General features: G+C 47.5%; 6 protein-coding genes and 1 non-coding gene across 7 annotated transcripts; all 7 read left to right on the forward strand.

Moving 5' to 3' along the window:
- Positions 1-3,786: 3,786 nt before the first annotated feature.
- B0H65DRAFT_435704 (uncharacterized protein) lies at positions 3,787-4,824 on the forward strand (the record flags this gene model as incomplete). Its single annotated transcript, XM_062825208.1, has 3 exons — positions 3,787-4,437; positions 4,604-4,630; positions 4,738-4,824. The coding sequence occupies 3 exons, from the start codon at positions 3,787-3,789 to the stop codon at positions 4,822-4,824; spliced, it is 765 nt and encodes a 254-aa protein (XP_062677759.1).
- Positions 4,825-6,953: 2,129 nt separating this feature from the next.
- Positions 6,954-7,935, forward strand: B0H65DRAFT_582055 (uncharacterized protein; the record flags this gene model as incomplete). The annotated part of the gene is made up of 2 exons (XM_062830838.1): positions 6,954-7,694; positions 7,846-7,935. The coding sequence occupies 2 exons, from the start codon at positions 6,954-6,956 to the stop codon at positions 7,933-7,935; spliced, it is 831 nt and encodes a 276-aa protein (XP_062677760.1).
- Positions 7,936-9,096: 1,161 nt separating this feature from the next.
- Positions 9,097-10,133, forward strand: B0H65DRAFT_582061 (uncharacterized protein). Its single transcript, XM_062830839.1, has 2 exons — positions 9,097-9,912; positions 9,999-10,133. Exons 1-2 carry the CDS (start codon positions 9,163-9,165, stop codon positions 10,077-10,079), a joined length of 831 nt encoding a protein of 276 aa, XP_062677761.1. The 5' UTR covers positions 9,097-9,162; the 3' UTR covers positions 10,080-10,133.
- A 454-nt stretch (positions 10,134-10,587) lies between these two features.
- B0H65DRAFT_542666 (uncharacterized protein) lies at positions 10,588-11,604 on the forward strand (the record flags this gene model as incomplete). Its single annotated transcript, XM_062829209.1, has 3 exons — positions 10,588-11,319; positions 11,346-11,425; positions 11,518-11,604. The coding sequence occupies exons 1-3, from the start codon at positions 10,647-10,649 to the stop codon at positions 11,602-11,604; spliced, it is 840 nt and encodes a 279-aa protein (XP_062677762.1). The 5' UTR covers positions 10,588-10,646.
- A 562-nt stretch (positions 11,605-12,166) lies between these two features.
- B0H65DRAFT_t427 lies at positions 12,167-12,260 on the forward strand. The gene has a single exon. It is a non-coding gene; the product is annotated as a tRNA-Pro (tRNA).
- Positions 12,261-12,966: 706 nt separating this feature from the next.
- On the forward strand, positions 12,967-13,521 carry B0H65DRAFT_582073 (uncharacterized protein). The gene has a single exon (XM_062830840.1). The coding sequence runs from the start codon at positions 13,093-13,095 to the stop codon at positions 13,426-13,428; it is 336 nt and encodes a 111-aa protein (XP_062677763.1). The 5' UTR covers positions 12,967-13,092; the 3' UTR covers positions 13,429-13,521.
- Positions 13,522-15,664: 2,143 nt separating this feature from the next.
- On the forward strand, positions 15,665-17,985 carry B0H65DRAFT_533043 (uncharacterized protein; the record flags this gene model as incomplete). The annotated part of the gene is made up of 3 exons (XM_062828974.1): positions 15,665-16,628; positions 16,779-17,638; positions 17,731-17,985. 3 exons carry the CDS (start codon positions 15,665-15,667, stop codon positions 17,815-17,817), a joined length of 1,911 nt encoding a protein of 636 aa, XP_062677764.1. The 3' UTR covers positions 17,818-17,985.
- Between the last annotated feature and the right edge of the window lie 450 nt (positions 17,986-18,435).

The raw sequence follows: 18,435 nt of genomic DNA on the forward strand, positions 1-18,435 counted from the left end.
CGGTTAGCGTAATTAATTCAAAGGTTTTTTATATAAATAATAAAGTTAATAATATTATACGGATCTTTAGCGCTAATTATAATAGTATTACTAGTAATACTAATAAGGTTTGCGGTACGCTAAAATTAATTAATAATAGAATTATTAATCTATTAAATAGAATTACGCCGAGCGGCAGCCGGAGTAGGTAAATTAAAACTAGGTTTTACGTTATTTTGGGCAAAATGTAAGGTATTTTAGACCGGATTAACGAAATAAATTGGGAATTTGTTAACTATAGTCAATTCCGGCTATATAAAAGTTCGTTCTTATTATTACTTTTAAATAAATTTAATTAGAATTTCCGCTTATATTATATTAGCAAATTATTTGGTAGTAGAATTAGTTATAAATTATTAAATAAAATTAGCAACGATTTTAATAATTAAATTAATACGGAAAATAATAAATTCAGTAGGCGAGAACGGACAAAGAGATTAATCGGGGTAAGAAAATTATTTTATTAGAACTAGTAATAAAGAAAGAGGAATAGGAATTTGAGTAGGATTTACGAAAGGTAGCGCGTTAATTATTTTAATGGTATTAGAAAAGTTATGAAACGAAGATTGAAAATTAGAAGTAACGGAACTATTAATATTAAGGGGAATTAATATATTAGCGGCTATTTTAATAATATTATTATTAACTTTATGTTAAATAGTTTTATTATTATGAATTCTTAATTTAATTATATATTATTATTAATACTTTTCTTTAAATTAAATGGACACGCCATCTCTTTCCTTAAGGAAAGGCTAAATTTAATATCTTTTAAAAAAGTATTTAGTAATAAGGTTACAATATTTATATAGAATTTATTAAATTTCTTTATTGGCCGCATTAATATTAACGATCTAACTTTTATTATAAATATTATTATTTATTTCGTTAGTCTAGTCTTTTTAAACTTCGATTTAACTAGTTTTTATATTAAAATGAAATTTAATAGTTTTAATAAAAAATTTAGCGGCCGGAGGGGTAAAATATTCTTTGTAATAAAATTGGAATTAAATTATTATAAATTTAAAATTTTAATGTACTTTACGTATTAAATTATCATCCTAGAGGTTAAAAGCCATTTAGGGAATAGCGTTACTTTTTAATATTATAAAAGTTAATTTTAAAATTTGAAGGGATAATAAAAGAATTATAAAGAAAAGGGACTTAAAATTGAGCAGGATAAGTAAATATTTAATTTAAAAAGGTAAATTAAATAAGTAGTAATAAATCTAATGAATTATTATTAAAATTAACGAAATGAAGATAAAATCTCCCCTTTTATGAAAGGAAGAAACGAAAAAGTATATAAAGAATAATAAGGTCGGTTTGAAATTAAATTGTAGGTATTACTTATTATACGAAGCGATATTTTATAAATAATACTGATATAAAATAATAAAGTAAGTAATTAATTACTAAATAGAATAATAGTACGTAACGGTTAATAATAGTTTTATTAAAGGAAATTGAAGATAAATACTATCGAGAACTTTAACTTAGAACTTCGTATACGATTTTATAGAGTATAAATAAGATAGACGTTAGGTTAATATAATATAAATTAATAATTTAATTAATTTTGACGGAGGTTAATAGGGAGAGTACTCTTATATAATATATCTTATTCGACAGAGCAGTCCTACGCTTAATAAAGTATATGCTAAAATAGAGTACGGCATTCAGGCACCTGCCTGGAATATTCCATAATAAGTTGTAAATGTGATAGATAATATAATACCTTTGGATGGAGGTGAGTCTTCCAGTTTGAGTGTGCAAGTGATATGGAGGCGTTGATATAAAAGGCCTAGCAACTGGCTGTAGTTGAGAGCTCGGACCAACTTTCAATTAATTATAGCTAACACTTGGGCTACCATATGCACGGCATAGTTAGTTTCCACCGCATACCGATTACTTATATCTAGGATTAGCGAATCTGCGCGGACTTGAGAAAGTTATGGTAGCTCAAGTGCGTCTTAGGCCCAATTGAAAAAGTTTGGTTGAAAAATAGCCCGTATCAGCTACAGACACTAGGTACGCGCCCAAGCGCGTTAGCGTAGATTCAGTTTAGCAATTAAGTCCATTTCACATTGTACATAATCCCGTATTTTCGTGCACCTTAATACACCCCACGTAAAGAAAAGAAGCGGAGGATCCATTTGTATTACTACTTTAAAAAATCTTAGTAAACTTCGAGGCTCTTTGTAGAAGAACTGGGGGATCTATTTGCACTGCTACCCCAAAAAGTCTTAGCAAACTTCGAAGCTCTCTACAAAAGAACCGGAGGATCTATTTGCACTGCTACCCTAAATCTTAGCAAATTCCAATCGTTCTCAGAGTTTCAACTCATTATACCCATTCGACTCTAATTCGTTAACTTCTATTAATTTTAGTTAACTTTTATTGCCTTTAGTTGACTTTTATTGCTTTTGGTTTTTTTTCGTTGCCTTATAAGGGAGCGGGAAGTATACGCACTACTATAATATTATAGGTAAGTTAAACCCGTAGGTTAGGTCGTTGAATATATAGTACTTACGAAGCTTTGGCTGTGGTGGTCTGTGTAAGGTATTTGATAAGGGGGTTTTACTTTTGTTTGCAACTATAGTAGTTATGCGGTGTTGAGGTGTAAGGGTGTAGATGCAAGGCAATTAATTTAACGAGGGGAGTGTGCGTGGGTTTGTGTACGGAGTGTCAATAATTTTTCCGACACTTGTTTGCAGCTGAGAGCTTGGACCAGTTTTCAATTGGGCCTAAGACGCACTTGGGCCACCGTAGAAAGTCGCCATCAAGTACGAACTTGAACCGGAAACACTTACGAGATGGAACCGCGATTTAGACTTTCAAGATTTCAAGGAGTGTGTTGAGGACATCGTAACGTCGCCTAAGGTATCTCTTCTTTTTCATTTGCACTTTACATTTTCTGAAGACCCCCCCCCCCCCCCCCCCCCTTAAGAGACAATGCCTAGGAAACTTTTACTGAAGCGAACAGCTAGACAGAACCAAAGTCGGCGCCCACAAACTATCACGGTGCATCTTGGTTGTGTCAGGCCTGAATGGCAGCATTTGAAGTCTGGCACAATTTGATGGCAGTAATTTTGCATCATTCAAGTAGGCATGTAAGGTAACTCCCCATTTCAATCCATTGTCACATCTGGGTATTAATGACTGCTGGCGCTTCACAGACCACAGCGAACTTTGTCTGGGCTATTGTTCTGTATATTTTGGACATTCAAATTCCCAGACAATTGCCACTGATTCTTGGTCCGAAATGGCTGACACTCATCGCAGCAAGCGATTTGAACTGGCTCTTTGCTCAAGACATCACGAATGGAATGGGTGGTCAGCTTCGAGATTTACATTGCTTTCATCTGATATTCGTTGCGTTTGGTTTGCGTTTGAGGCCCCTCCTTTCTACCTCGACCCACCATGTTTCCAGTACACATCCCTTGTCGATTCTCCTACTCGCAGTTTCTGCTTCCTGTAACCTTTCAACCTCCAACAACTTTTCATTTTCACTAGTCCATCAGGTCCGCCAACCAATTTCGGAGATACTGACCATCATCACCAATACCCCCTTTCTCTGACGGCATCATTCAAGAGATTCAGATCATGGGCAGCGATCTACGCGAAGCTTGATATCTGGTACTGATCCCAAAGTGAGCTTAATGGTGACAGATCTGCTAATAACCTTGCGCAGCCAACTGCCATAAGTCCACTCGCCGAACGTCAACCTCTCAGACATCCATCACCATGTCGTCTTCCCACCAGGCCTCCAAGCCTCTGCTGTTCCGTCTCCCGCTTGAGGTCAGGCTCATGATTTACCGCCACGCTTGGAAGGTTGATCCCCATCCTCATACAATCGAGGGAACTGGCCAACTGAAGATTTCCTACCTGAAGCAACAGCTCCTAGCAATTGGGACGTTGGGCGCCATCTGCCAGCAGATGAGGACCGAAGCTCTTGATGAATATTTCCACCATGCTCAAGCTTATCTGCGCTGGGATTTCTATGGTGGAGGTAGTGGTTGCAAATCGCCTCACAATGTTTATTACAAAAAACTCATTCCGAGCTCTCCCTTGCTCCTGGCTCACCTCAGACATGTGAGCTTCTATTGGGACGGTGAGGGTGAATTCAAAAGGCGAGAAATTACAGTGATGGAAGCATTCTACTGGCTACAATCTCTTAAGCAGCTCAGAACGCTTGAAGTCGTTATCACAGGCTCAGATTTGTCGTGCCTTGATGGTTATAGATCAAAGCAGATGTCTTTGATCTTGGAGAATCTACGCGGACTGGAGAAAGCAACGATCAAGTTTGACTTTGCCGACCTTTCGCAGAGCAGAGCAGGATTTCATATTGCGAGACTGAACAACAACAAGTGGTTCCTCAAGCTCAAGAGAGAGATTGTGTTGGAAGTCCGTGCCTGGGTTGCCCAGTGAATGGCACTGGGCCGCCCATTCACCGGCACTCCCTTCCAGGTATTTTAGGCTGCCCTGGTTTCCGTTTCTCCTCTTCCGCTAGACAACTCCAATCAAGCCCTTTTCGTTGTCGCCTTTTCCAGCCCACCGACAGATTGAGAGTCTTGTAACACTGTCCAAGGTATTCCATTCTTTGCTGGTGTTCAGTTCGTTATTTCCCCTTGTTACTTTCCACGCGAGATTCCCATGGCCGAAATAGTTTACCACAAAGTCTAACAGCTTATTTAGGACGGAAAACCTCCCTGCCAGGTCGTCGAGGAACACCTGGGGTGCCTCAACCCTCGTTGGATGAAGAGAAAGTCCTCCAGAATCTAGTCATAACATGATTGGATCATCCAGGTGAGTGTCCCTTGTCCTTTTTCAAATTGACGCCTAGACAGCTGCTGATACCTGGTTTTCGAACAGAGGGGGACTCACGATTTTGGTACGGCTTCGGGTGCATATTCAGACCATGAGCTTTTTCCGGCAAATGACCACTTTGCTATCGACCGGAAACATTGGAATTCCGTTTTGCCGAAGAAATCATTCCGCGTTCAAGTCATCACAGGAGGACTAGACGGGCCATTCAAGCATGACCTCGGTTGTAGTTGCATTTACACACATAGACGGCTTCTTCAGGGAATCACGGGTATCGCTTTAAAGGGTTGACGGGTACCCATCTCTTGGGACTCGGGGACAGGTATTCAAATGGATACGCTTCAGGGCGGGGGATATCAAGAATGGAGAAGAACATCAAGCGCGGTAGCTGACAGAAAGATATATAGACCAGCGATCGCCTCCCCCCAACAGCAACACATTTATCATCTGAGGTGTACCACGAATTTGAAAGCCTGGCATTAGTAACGTCGAGGCTAGACGTTACCCTTCCTTACCGATCAGCGATGAGAATTATTTGCATACCTACACCGGTTCGCGAGATTTTCGATGCCATAAAAAGTCTCCGGGTGTTAGGTCCATTAGTGAGTGGAAACTTATGGCTCAACTGCTGGTCTCGTACCATTACGTTGGGAATTCCGGGGGTGAAAGAGGAAGGAAGGAACTTCACACACACAGTACATGATCACAGTTGATCATACAAAAAGAGGGAAGGATAGAATTAAAAAAATGGGAGAATGATAGAAGACTCACCCGTGAATCGAACGCGTTACAGCAGCAGAATTGGAACGGGTCCCAATCCGTTACAACTCCGTGACCACTATACCATCCGACCCAGGGGCAGGGCTTGGCCAGGCCTCTAAGTGTTGGAATTAGGCGCGGTCGAAGTAGTATATCTACCCTCTGACACTGCTGTAGAGGGAACATATGATTGGTTGTGTTGAAGGGTTGTTACACGGTTCGGGACCGAGTAGTGGGAATGTGGGATAAAAGTTGAGATGGAAGGTTGAGGGGTCAGTCACGGGCAGTCTTGGGCGTTTTGGGGGTGTTACTTGCTTTGGACTTGGAAGTCACGATGGCACGCACTTTCTTGGTGGAAGGGGCAAAGACGGCGGGGGCGTCACTCGGAGTTTTGGAAGGGACTGGACTGCTGATGGAAGTCTTTTGAGCGAGAGCTAGTCGCTTGCTGTCTCTACCGACTACCTTCCTGTCATATCCAATGCTCATAAACCTTGACATTCGGGTTCATGGCTACAGTATGCCCGATGTATCAGAGGGCCGTTCCGGGTTCGGTGGGTTTGAGATCAAGAAAATTTGGGAGGGGGATTACCTGCGGTGAAGGGTAATTGAGAGGTATCTATCTGAGATCTCTCTGAGCGAAATCAAAGGTTCTGCGCACATCTGTATGTTTCAACAGTTTCCGTATAGGTTGTTTTGCGCCAAGTGGGCGGGGGTTGTGGTGATGTCTGAAGGTGGTATCTTATCTTTTTCACATCTACTTCATTCTGCTTCCATCTATGTACTTTTCATTCCATCTCCGAATCGGCTTCCGACGTTCTACCGTCTTTCCTCCCTTTTGCATTGCCCAGTTGTCACAGCGTAGTCAGGTATGGGTGCGATGTGCAAAGACTGTACAACACTAATGGCTAACTTGGACTAAAAGCAAGAAGTTGAAGAAGAAAAGGGAAATCCCAAAAGGGAAGGCTAGATGTGGAAGACAAGGTTTTATACCCTGATCCTCTGAAGGTTCCAGAGCCAAGCCCAGAACCTGAACCTGAACCTGAACCTGAACCTGCTGAGCCAAACCCGTGAATAGAAGCCATCTTGTGAATGGAAGCCACCCGTGAATATAATTTGGAGCTCGCTCCCTCGCGTACATAAACCATGCCGCATCTTCGTCTTCCACTTCCTCGGTTCAGCGTCCCAGGCCAAAGAGAGAGACGACGTGGGACTTGACCAAAGGTATGAAGTCATTACGATCTGAGAAGGAACTGACATGCTAATGTTCTGATTCAGTTGTCACTTCCACCCTGACGCGCCCCAAACTACTGCGACCGCTCTCATCCATCATGTCTTCTTTGGAGAAGCCCCCCGATATCTCCCAGAAGGTGGCTAGAAGTGGCATATTCAACGAAGAGGCCGACTTGTCATCTGACGTATTCGCCTTAGAGTCCCAACCTACCAACAAACCCGCACCCAAGCTCCCGTTCTTCCGATTTCCGCCCGAGATCAGGTTCATCATCTACCGCATGGCGTGGGCCGTTGACCCAAAGCCACACACAGTCAAGAAGAGCGGTCAGTTGCGAACCGATTACGTGAAGGAGCAGCTCTCTGTTGTGACAAAAATGGGCGCTGTGTCTCACCAGATGAGGATTGAGGCCTATTCCGAGTTCTTTCACCGCACCCAAGCGTATTTCCGCTGGAACACGCAGATGCAGGGGTTCTCCAAGCACAACGTCCAAGTCATGGCGAGAATGCAGGGTTCTTTTCTGCTCAAGTACCATTTGCAGCATGTCAGCCTACACTGGCCCGAGAATTATGAACATCGAGTAGCGACACTGCGTTGGTTGGAAGGGCTCGAGCAGCTCAAGACGTTGAAGATTGTCATCTCCAATGGGCCTGACTTGGAAAACAGGAAGGGTGCGCATTACTCTGCCAATGCTATGCGCCGTCTGGCTGTCAGTTTGGCTCGACGCAATGCTAAATCAGAAAAGCCCTTCGTCATATTCGAGTCCGACAGACCAGAGCTCGTTGATCTCTGGAACGATGTCGACTGGTTCCGCTCGTTGGTGGAGGACGTCGCGAATCATGTACGTTCAAACTCTTCTTTCTCTCTTAATCTTCAAAAACGCACTTTCCTTCTGGGGCAAACCACCTCTTTCCGCACTCAATTTGTGTTTCACGGTTGCGGCAAAGAATTCTTCCCTGAATAATGGCCGATGCTAACAACAACGAAAACAGGACTCAGAGCCACCTCATCAAATCATCGAACAGCATCTTGGCTGTCTCAACCCCCTGTGGGCCAAATCACTGGCCCACAGGATCCTCTAGACGCCATATTGCTGGAGTCACGAAGGTATTTTATGGCATGTTCCCGACTGGACCATGGGTAATCTCTCTGGAATATGCCATATTACCTGCGCAATCCATCGACCTTAGCATAACCATTTATGAGCTCACGTTTGCTTCTATGTCAGGTCGCATCGATGTCTGAATATTGGAAGCTCTCATGGAAGTTTATCGAAGAATGGAAGGCACGTACAAGTGCGGAGGAAAGAGGATCAATACATTGCTTCAAGGAAAGTGCCTTTTAAGCGATGGGAAGGAACCGAAGGCTCGGGAAATGAATCTGGCTACCATAGATTGAAATGATGTAGATGAATGTGTGATGAGGTCTCTGGGGAAGTCATATGGAAGGAGTGTCTTGAGGGTGGTGGCTGCAAATTTGCTTGGCAAGTGGTGTATGGAAAGGGGAGGGTCCCCGTCTGGTTTGATGCGGGACATTCACATCGCACCTACTCCACGTAGCATAGAAGTAGCTAGCATTCTAGACTCCTAGCAGTCACGTTTCGCCTGACGAACGTGAGCTCCATCATAGAAGAACGACCGTTGTCAAACACCGCATCATCTTCTCGCATGTTCCTTTCTTTGTTTGTTTCCTCAAACCACCTTTTAGATTCATCTCAGAAACTCAAACCAGCTTGCACTTGGCCTTCTGGGCCCTGCCGTGCGCATTGTCGGTATTGTACTGCATGTGAAGTGGGTCTGTAATTTTCAGAGTGCAATGTGCGGCATCGATCCGTTTCACATGACAGCTCTTCATGTTGAGGGCGAATGATTTCGAGAGTACCGTACCAGCAATTCTTTCATCCAGGTCTGCACATTTTCCCCCTCCACTGGATTTCCTTTCCAGCTCCCTCTCCACCACCCACCCCGCCCCCCTCTACGATCAAGCTCCTGTTGTTGATATCTCCAGACCAGCAAACGACTTGACAACTTCACAAAACACGGCACCTTTACAGTGATATGCCGGACAAACCTTCTTCCTACTTAACCGCCCTTGCCATTCGGACAGGTCAGTAAATACGGCAGTTGAGTATTCGCTACCACCCCTTCAACGAATAAATCTTCTAACAATCAATCTACAGTCTACGGTCGTCGCCTTCCATCATCGTGAAGGTTTCATCCACTTCACACTTCACGCCATGGGCTTTCGTCAGCCAAATCGCCGGTAAACCGAACCCCTCCTCCTCCTCGCTCTCATCCTCTGCCAACACCATGAGTGACGAGGGCGTCATCTGCGGCTTAGACACCGGAGCGTACCGACCGTTTCCACTCCTTCTTCTGCCAGTGGAGATCCAGCTCCAAATCTACCGCTTTGCGTGGATGACTGGGCCGATAGAAGAGCACCGCACGAGAGTTCGCGGCAATGGCCCCGAATACATCCTTCGCTGTGTCAAGAACCAATTGATCCAGCGTGAAATGAGCAAGAAAGTCAAAGAGGAGCTCTCGACAGTTTGCACCATGCGTTCCGTCTGCCGCCACATGAGGGATGTCGTTTATGAAGAGTATTTCTCTCGTACCCAGGCAGTGTTACAATCCAACATTATTCTATTGCGACCTTCCCAAAGTGCGATTAGCAATGACGTCAGGACGGTGATCCATGACTCGACATTTATTTCGGAGCACGTCCGACACGCATGTGTCGTGATAAATGATATGGATTTTACTTCTCACAATGGCCCGGGAGATGACACATTGAGATGGTTGACGAGCCTGAGGAAGTTGACGACGCTGGAAGTTGTGTTCGAACAGTGGCAAGACCTGGCATCGAGAAATAGTATTTTTTGGAGGCATCCGGGCCTCGAGTCGGCAAAACTTGGGATTCAGAGTCTACCGCGCCTGGAGAAGCTGGTGTTTAGGCTCAAGTGGGGTCACATCTACCCACAGGAAGAGGCGATTTCATGGGAGGAGTTCCCATGGTTCCAGGAACTCAGACAGGTGTTCGAGCACGCACCTGTTTCCGAGGTACGTTTTTTGCCCATTCATTCCCTTCTGCCACTTCCAAAGTTGATTTACACTGGTTGCTGACTTGAGTATCAACCACCGCACAGAACACCGAGCAGCGCTGCTTCAAATTCAAGAATCATATCGGCGTCACCTATCCCGACTGGCCGTGTTCCTACGAGATCTGAGTCCACTCCTCCTCGATCACAGCCAAAACGGACGCTTCCGCCTCTATTTTGCCCTTGGGGATAGAAAACACAGCATCTCTGGTTTGAACGGTTGATTACGTTCACGTCCATGTCATGTCATCAACTCAACAGAGCCGAGCCAACGGTTTTGGTTTATCGTCCCCCGTTAGGGGAACGCCGGGCTGTTACTGCGGTCGTATATATACTGGTTGTTGAAGGGCGGATGTGTTGGAACGATTCGCGTGGGCTATCCGAGCCTTGGAAGGCCTGTGGATATACCCAAGGATGTATCATCGAACGAGCAGTACATGTAGCGGGCCAAGGTTTCGTTGATAGCGGTTTTTGCCATTTTTTCGTCCCAACTCTATTCAGAGTGAAGGGCCCTACTAGATATATTCACATTCACCCACAACGCATCTTTCCCTTCACTTGCACTTGGTTTGCTTTTTAGCCCCCTCAACCTCCAACCCCCCAACAAATTTCCTTAATTCAGTTCCTGGTCTTCTTTCAACTCCGGACCACCCAGCCATTCGACGACACCTGCGAGTCCTAAATCCTTCCTCCACGATGAGCGACGAGCGCGCTACCAGCAGCTCGACCGCCGACGCAGCTATGTCCGTCCAACCCGCAATCCAAGCGTTCCGGCTTCGCGCGCTCCCGGTAGAGATTCAGCTCCAAATCTACCGCGATGCCTGGACGCTCGCCCTGCCAGACGAAAACAATCCCAAGGCCTGGTTCTCAGAGGGCAGCCCACGCTCTCTCCAGCTGCGTGAGCAACTATCAGCAATCAGCGCCATGGGCGCCATGAGCCGCGAAATGAGAAGCCACGTTTATGCTGAGTTCTTCTCCCGCACTCAGGCGTACATCACCACCGACCGCCGCATTTCCACAGCCAGAAGGATGGTCGACGACTTCTGCTTGAGGAAGATCATGGGCATTTCTCCTCTCCTGAGAGAACAGCTTCAACATGTGTGTCTTGTGCTGTGCCATGGATCTGGAGTAACTGACGGGTCTCAGGGACCCTCGCGGGGGAAAAGAGCGTTAATGTGGCTGGCGAGCCTCAAGCGGTTGAAGACCTTGGATGTCGTCTTTGATCTAGTCGTAGGCAATCTAGGTCCAGGTCCCATGATTCATATTGGAGATGATGGGACTGTGATTGAAACTTGGCCGTTTCGATCTCCGTTTTTGGATGTGGAAGATATTCGGCGTCTGCCGAAGCTGGACAAGTGGTTGCGAGATGGTACGTGCGTGGTGTGGGAAGCAAAGAAAGGGCCTTTTCTTGGGAGGAAACCCCGCAGCTCAAGGAACTCAAGGAGGAGTTTGAGAAGCTCGCGCCTGCCTCTGAGGTATGTTGTTTATCGGTTGCCTTTCCTACCTCTATGGTAATTTGACTGAGGGTGGTTAACTAACCAAGAATCTGTGTTCCGACGAACAACAGGACACGGAGCAGCGACGATACAAGTTTGACCAGCACATTGGCGTCAGGGATGAGTACGACTGGCCTTCTCGTTCCTACCAAATCTGAACGAGGTCATCTTCTTCCCATGAGTCGAGCCTACTGCTTTACTTTCTCGGCAACTATCAACCAGGACGCCTGCCATTGAACCACGGCCTCGACGTCAAGGAATCACTGGAAGTGGAAGTGTCAGAGGGACTCGTGCGGGGAATTTCTGTTTCATCTGGCATCGTGTTATGGAAAGGAGTGAAACACTGCCTGGGTGTCAGGTAATCGATCAGAGTCATAGCATGTACTTATCAGAAAGGACCTATAGAGGCAAGTGACCTGGGTGGAAAAGATAGATAGAAATCCAAAAAAACTGGTCCTGGAAATAGACCGAACATGTACACGTAGAGTACCTTAACGACCCATATTCGGGCCTCAGTGTCTGCTCTTCCCCGTCGCTCCTTCCCGCCGTCGCCGCCTCTTCTTCCCGAAGCTGTTACCTGCCGCGCCTGCCTGCCGCACCTTCCTCCGAAATCATCATCCTCCCGGGAGTCTCGTCTACCCCACGTCATCCCAAGTCCCTACCCCGTCTTGCCTTGGGTATATATATAACCTCGCTCAACAGGCCCTTCTCCCGTGGTGTGGCCCGTTGGTGTAATGGTAACATTCCCGGCGTGGAAATTCCGCGTCTGCATACGTGCTGCAGGAAGACAACGGTTCGAGTCCGTTACGGGCCATTACCCTTTTTTTTGTTCTTTTGCTTTTTGCCTTTTGTGCGATGTTTGACATCATCATGACTGCTCTGTCTGCTCTTCCTTCGATCGTCAATCTCCATCCGACTCACTCCTCTGGCAGACGTCCTCCTTCCATTCCCAACACACTTCTTTCGCAGAGGTAACAAGGCTTGTCATGATGTTGCGACTGAAGATGCATTATGTATGGCCTAGGTATGGTAAACACCGAACATGCCCAGCATATTTGAGCATGAGACACAATCACAAAGAACACTTCCACAAACGAAGTCTCGTTCCGATGTAGGCACACCACAAGGAATATTACTGTTTTGACTTTTGTCAATGCCCTTGCGTGTATGGAAAGGCACTTCCCAAACAAGGCGCCTTGTCTGGGATAACCTCAGTGGTTGAAACAGGTACAATGAAGTGTAATTGCGTTTCTGAAAACCATCTGACGTTCAAGTTCAAGGTATGCTGCCTCAACCGCTCTTTCCCAGAACATGCAGTCCAGGCTTTTGTTGTGGATCCTGCCCTGAAGTGCCCATTCACTGACTGGGCTCGCCTTCCCCGGCACTCCCGTCATGCATGCACCGTATTTCCAGACTGCCCTGCCCAGGTTTCTGTTTTCTCCTCTTCCGTTAACGCTGCAGACTCAAGCCCATCCATCAGCTTCATCATTCACCCTCACCCTTCTCGAATCCTTCAAATTTGGGGCGGTACGGCTTCGCTGGTCTGCTTCCTTTCAGAGACCAGCGCCTCTCTCTACATCTCTACATCCGATACCTCCGATCGCGTCGCCTTCTGACCGGCACATTCTCAACAACGCCCTGACACTATGTTTACCACTGAACAGGCCTCGAAGGCCTCGACAACTCCCTCCACATCAAGTCACGAACGCGTCCCTCCAGATTCAGTCAAGAACGCAACACAAGAAATCCTAGCACGACCATCATCTCTTTTCCTGCGCTTGCCAATGGAGATCAAGCTCATGGTTTACCGGTATGCCTGGACAGTCGACCCTGAAGCAGACAAGTACCAGTGGCAGCGGTTTGTTCGTCAGTATGCTATTGAGTACGAGTACGATCCACTAAACGAAGATTTGGAAGACCAGCTCAAGGCACTCCACACATTGGGTTCCATCTGCAAGAAAATACGGAGGGATGCCTACTAGATGTACTTTTCCCGCAGTCAGTTCCATTTCGAGTTTTGGCATGAGCCTCACAGGAGAGGGCAAGGCCCCGAGAGCATGTTCCAGATCCGCCGCTTAAGAATTGCCCAACAGTCCGGCCTTCTTGGAGACAACCTTCAACATGTTTTGCTGCGTTGGGGGCCGATCTTTGAGGTCGAGATGCTCAATGTTGAGCTCGAGGTTATCAAATGGCTGGCGACCCTCAAACAGCTGAAGTCGCTGGAAATCATGTTCGCGGTATAGCCATATCAAAACGGAGTTGATCCATTGCTCTACAAACCTCCGAGGCTACACAATTGCCGTCATTACCGCAAGCGGAAAGACGCAATAGTGTCTCTACCACGATTTGAAAAGCTTGTCTTCAGCGTGGAGACACGACGTTACGTGGATTGCGTGAAGAGCACTCCATGGGTTCAAGACTTCATACGAGCTGTATCTGAGGAGATTGGTCCTACGTCTGAGGTACGTCGTCTTCCCCTTTTCTCCTCTGCCACAACCACAAAATTCTCAGTAAAGTCGCTAATATCGAACATGTCGACTGTTGTACAGGGAGAGGGACAGAAGACGTATAAGATCGAACACCATATCCACTACATGTTCCCCCAGTTCAAAACATACCAAATATGGCCACTAACTCCGATGTCGACGAGTTCGATGTCTTCGCTGAACTGCAGCACAAATAGTGTTTCCAAGCAGCGTTGACTCTCAACATTGCTCACGAGAAACCCCTAACCGACCCATAATGCTGTTAATCCTGTATATCTCGGCAAACTACAAGATCAGCGTGCCATGTCTTTTCACACAGCCACTGGATTTCTTTTCCAGTGAGAGTTATGCCATTCTTATGGTCTTCACACAAGCGCCGATATTCTCAAAACCCTTCTCCAACTTGACGCCTGTTCTGCCGGGGAAGGATGAGTGTTGGACACAAAAGAAAGGAAGTTAGCAGCGGAGATAAATCAGGCGAGTAGCCGCAGAATGCACTGTAGAGCACATAGGGAAGGCCAAAAGCTGCCATACACCTTGGCTTGTGCGAATTCCATCAAAATGAATACAGCATCTCTCTTCAAGGGTTTTTTCATCCTCCCACTCCCTTCCCTGTGTCTCAATCCAGACTCCAGGCCCTCGTGTCCCAAGTTTAAGAACGTTCCTCCATCAGTTAACCCCCTATGGCCCAAAGCACATCAATATCTCACACAAGTCTGCGCGTGTTAACGTCGCAACCGACACTCGATTGTTTGACGTCCGAGAACTGAAGAGCTGAACGGTACCTCTAGGAAAGCAGATGAGACACTCGAATGGTCGTACATTGCACGGTGCGATCTTCGGCAGTAGGTTTCCCTTCTCTAGTGTTGGATGTGCAGGTTATCGTAACGGCGAAGTGGTTTGCTTGGTGTTAGGACAAACAAAGGACGACCCTACCCTGGCTTTCCGGCGGCACCAAGGGGTGGTGGCTTTGTCAGCAACATTCCAGTTGCTTTCTCTGTCGTGGCTGCTTGGAATCGTGACAGGATTGTGCTGCGGCACTGGTGCTTGTTGTGGGATATCTCATCACTCTTGATTAGACTATTGAGGTCGTTCGGATAATGTTAGCGGATACATATAGATGACGAGCATTATAAGCTAGAAAAGAATGTTTACTTTCTTTTAAGATAGATCGATCCCAGTTGTGACCTGCTCAAGATGTGCTTTGCCTGCCCCAATCCCTCGCCAACTTTGATATGCCATGTTTTCTGTAGACGTACCAACTGCCACGTGAGGCTCAAAAAGGGGGAGGGGTATCCGTGTGGCTAAACATCTAGTAAATTGGATGAACCTGTGGTGAAGTGAGGACGTGGCTCTACTAAGGAGAATGAGGCTGTATCCTCCCTCCTCCCGTGAACGAACTTCCAGTGAATGGTCTCCCCCCACTTAATAACCAAATCTTTCCAATATACCGCCTTAGGTTTGTGGGGGATGGTTCACCATCACCCAGGTTTAATTTTCCAAAAAATTCTTCACCTTTCTTGAGGCTCTGCAGGTCACTTCACCCTGCATTAATATTGCCACACGATATTTATTACTTCCACATAAATAGAGGTATTTTCTATTTTATACCCCTCCTCTTTTTTTGACTTATCACCATCGGCCATTAGACAACATTTGAAGATACTCGTGTCGCTGCACCTCTGGACTTGATACACCAAGTGCCTTTGCACACGACATCTTCTAAGCAACCATGTCTTTCTCCGGGGATTTCTACTTCGGAAATTGGAACGCCCCTCCTAGTCTAGCCTTAGGCAACGGCGATGGAGACGGCGGCTGGAACTTCGATGGCAATGCGGGCCCGGACGACTACTTTAACTGGGACGACTGGGTCACTGGCATTTTGCCTAACGACAACTCGATTGCGGACAACTCTTTCATCGACAACCCGGTCATCGACAACCCGGTTGTAGGCAACTCGATTCCCGGCAACACCCTCAACGGCAACACCCTCAACGGCAACACCCTCAACCCAGCCATAGGCACCTCGGCCACAGGCAGCTGGGTTCCTGGCAACTCGGTTCAAGGCTGGAACTCAGCCACGGGTAACTATGTCATAGGTAACTCTGTCATAAACAACTCTATCGCAGGTAACTCCGTCACTAACAACTCGATTATAGGCAATTCGACCACAGGCAACCAGGTCGTAGGCAATCCGGTTGTAGCCAGTGCTGTCGTGGGTAATCCGGTTGTAGCTAGTCCTGTCGTAGGCAATCCGGTCGTAGGCAACTCGGCCACAAGCAACTCGATTGCAGGCAACTCTGTCACGGGCAACTGGGTCGTAGGCAACTCTGTCACCGACAATTTCCACTTGGCTACGGCCAACCAGTTCGTGGCTAATCCTGTCGTAGGCCCCTCCGTTACGGGTCACCCGGCCACAGCCAATAATGCTCAACTTGTGTCTCTTATGGCCGCTCAACAGCAGGCCTATGCTCAGCGTGCTTATATGGCCTTTCAGCAGCAGCAGAGAGTTATTGTTACCGCCCAGGCCCAGGCTGCCGCTCAGGCTCAACTTCAAGCTGCCGCTCAGCAGCAGACTCCATCTGCTCTCAGGGCCGCTCGGCGGAAGCGGAGGGCTATTGCTGCCGCTAAGGCTCAGGCTGCCGCTCAGCTTGCTGCCGGTCAGGTTCCTGCCGCCGCGGCGTCGACCTCCTCCGGTACGCCTTCCTCGTCTTTCGCGCCTCACCCCTTTGTCGTCGTTCCATCCACTCTCAACCACCAGCCCATGAACAATGCCGTCACAGGCAACGTCGTTACCGGCAACTCGGCCTCCATCACCTCGACCCCAACCCCAGCCCCAGCCCCAGCCCCAAGCCCCTCGCGCCCCCTCCTCCCCCACGAGATCTTCCCCTTCATGAAGCTCCCCCAAGAGCTCCAGCTGATGATCTACCGCTACGTGTGGCACACCACCCCCGACACCCCGCCCTCCGGCCAGTTTTCCTACCAGCAACACCTCCAATTCTACTCCTCCCCGCGCCACCTGCGCGCCCAGCTCCGCGGCCTCTTCAAGCTCGGCGCCATTTCCCAGGAAATCCGCAGTGTCGCTTACGCCGAGTACTTCGGCCGCACCCAGCTCTACCTGCGGTACGACGATTTTTTCCGCTGGAACTATTCCGACAGCTGGCACGGCAGCGACCAGCTGACGGCGTCGATGAACCTGCTCTGGCAGGACGCGACCTTGTCGCCGCTGTTGACGGAGTACGTGCAGCACGTGGCTTGGCACATCGGTCCGGTCCACAATAGCAAGTTGTGCGCGACCGAGCGGGCGGCGCTGAAGTGGCTTCAGGATTGCAAGAATGTCAAGACGCTGGAGATCGTGGTGGCGATGCGGAGCACGCATGTCAGGCCGAAGGATGTCAGGGACTTGCTCAATGCTAGGGCGAGGTTTGCTAACGGGGTGGTGCCGTATTCGACGTTCAAGTTCTTTCGCTATTTCAAGTGGTCGATTAATCGGCTGGATGTGTTGCGGAAGAAGGGAAGTTTGGAGAAGGTGGTGTTCAGTGTTGAGCCGTTTGTGAATGAGAGTACAAGGGTTGCGGAACGGGGCACGATTGACTTGGAGGCGATGCTGGAGAGGTCGGAGTGGTTCCGGAAGTTCAAGAGGGAGGCGTTGGAGCACCTCCTTGGTCCCGTTCCTAAGAAGCGGAAGCTTGGTGCTAAGTCTGAGGTAAGTTCATTGTTATTTCCTTTCTTGGAGGAGATTGTTGTTGTCAAAGGGGTCTGTTCGTTTACTAACGCATGATTGTGGTTTTATAACAGAAGAAGACAGAGGAGCGCTCGTTCTACAAGATCGAACAGCATCTCGGCCACGTCAACCCCAAGTGGCATCGGTCTTACAAGATCTAACACCCGACCGCGTCGACCGCGTCCTCATCGCTAAGCCACAGTGACAACGGGCTGTGGGACTTTTGCATCTTGCATCGAAAGCCCTGAGCCTCTTATCACAATCAGGATGCTGAAAGCCGCCAGCCGATTACCCGGCTAGTGACGATCTACTCCTCGGGCGTCTGCCCACATCCCAACGTACCCAAACCCTTAACATACAATGCCAAGGCAGTGGAGAGGGAGGTCATCGTCCTCAACGAAATTTGGAGCAACACTGAGTGGTTCCAAGAGTTCCATGAGGAGGTTGAAGGCCTTACCTCTCGGCCTGGCGTTGGAGAGCATTACTTACAATGCTCTCTGTGACGCACGTCATGCTCAAACAAGATTATTACCCAACTTTTCCGGCTAAGGGAGTAGTCGCTGGCAGGTAGATACTCATACCACATTCTACCTGGACACGACGCCCTGGCCAATGGAAGGTTCAACGGTCAGTTCGAAATGGGAACCGTCCGCTTCGAGATGGAGGAAGCCAAACAACGGATTCATCACATACATATAGCTAGGACCCAATCGACAGAGCCAAAAGAAAACATTAAATCATGTTGCTCGTATGCCTTGCGTTATTCGTGACATCTTCAT

Source organism: Neurospora tetraspora, assembly GCF_033439725.1.
Source record: "Neurospora tetraspora strain CBS 560.94 chromosome Unknown B0H65scaffold_8, whole genome shotgun sequence".
NCBI lineage: Eukaryota > Fungi > Ascomycota > Sordariomycetes > Sordariales > Sordariaceae > Neurospora > Neurospora tetraspora.

What these genes read in the sequence shown, in the direction of transcription:
- B0H65DRAFT_582073 (XM_062830840.1), top strand. Translation starts at nt 13,093, where the DNA reads ATGTTTACCACTGAACAGGCCTCGAAGGCCTCGACAACTCCCTCCACA.
- B0H65DRAFT_582061 (XM_062830839.1), top strand. Translation starts at nt 9,163, where the DNA reads ATGAGTGACGAGGGCGTCATCTGCGGCTTAGACACCGGAGCGTACCGA. An exon ending in AGCACGCACCTGTTTCCGAG is followed by an intron (nt 9,913 to 9,998) that starts GTACGTTTTTTG and finishes ACCACCGCACAG; the next exon opens with AACACCGAGCAGCGCTGCTT.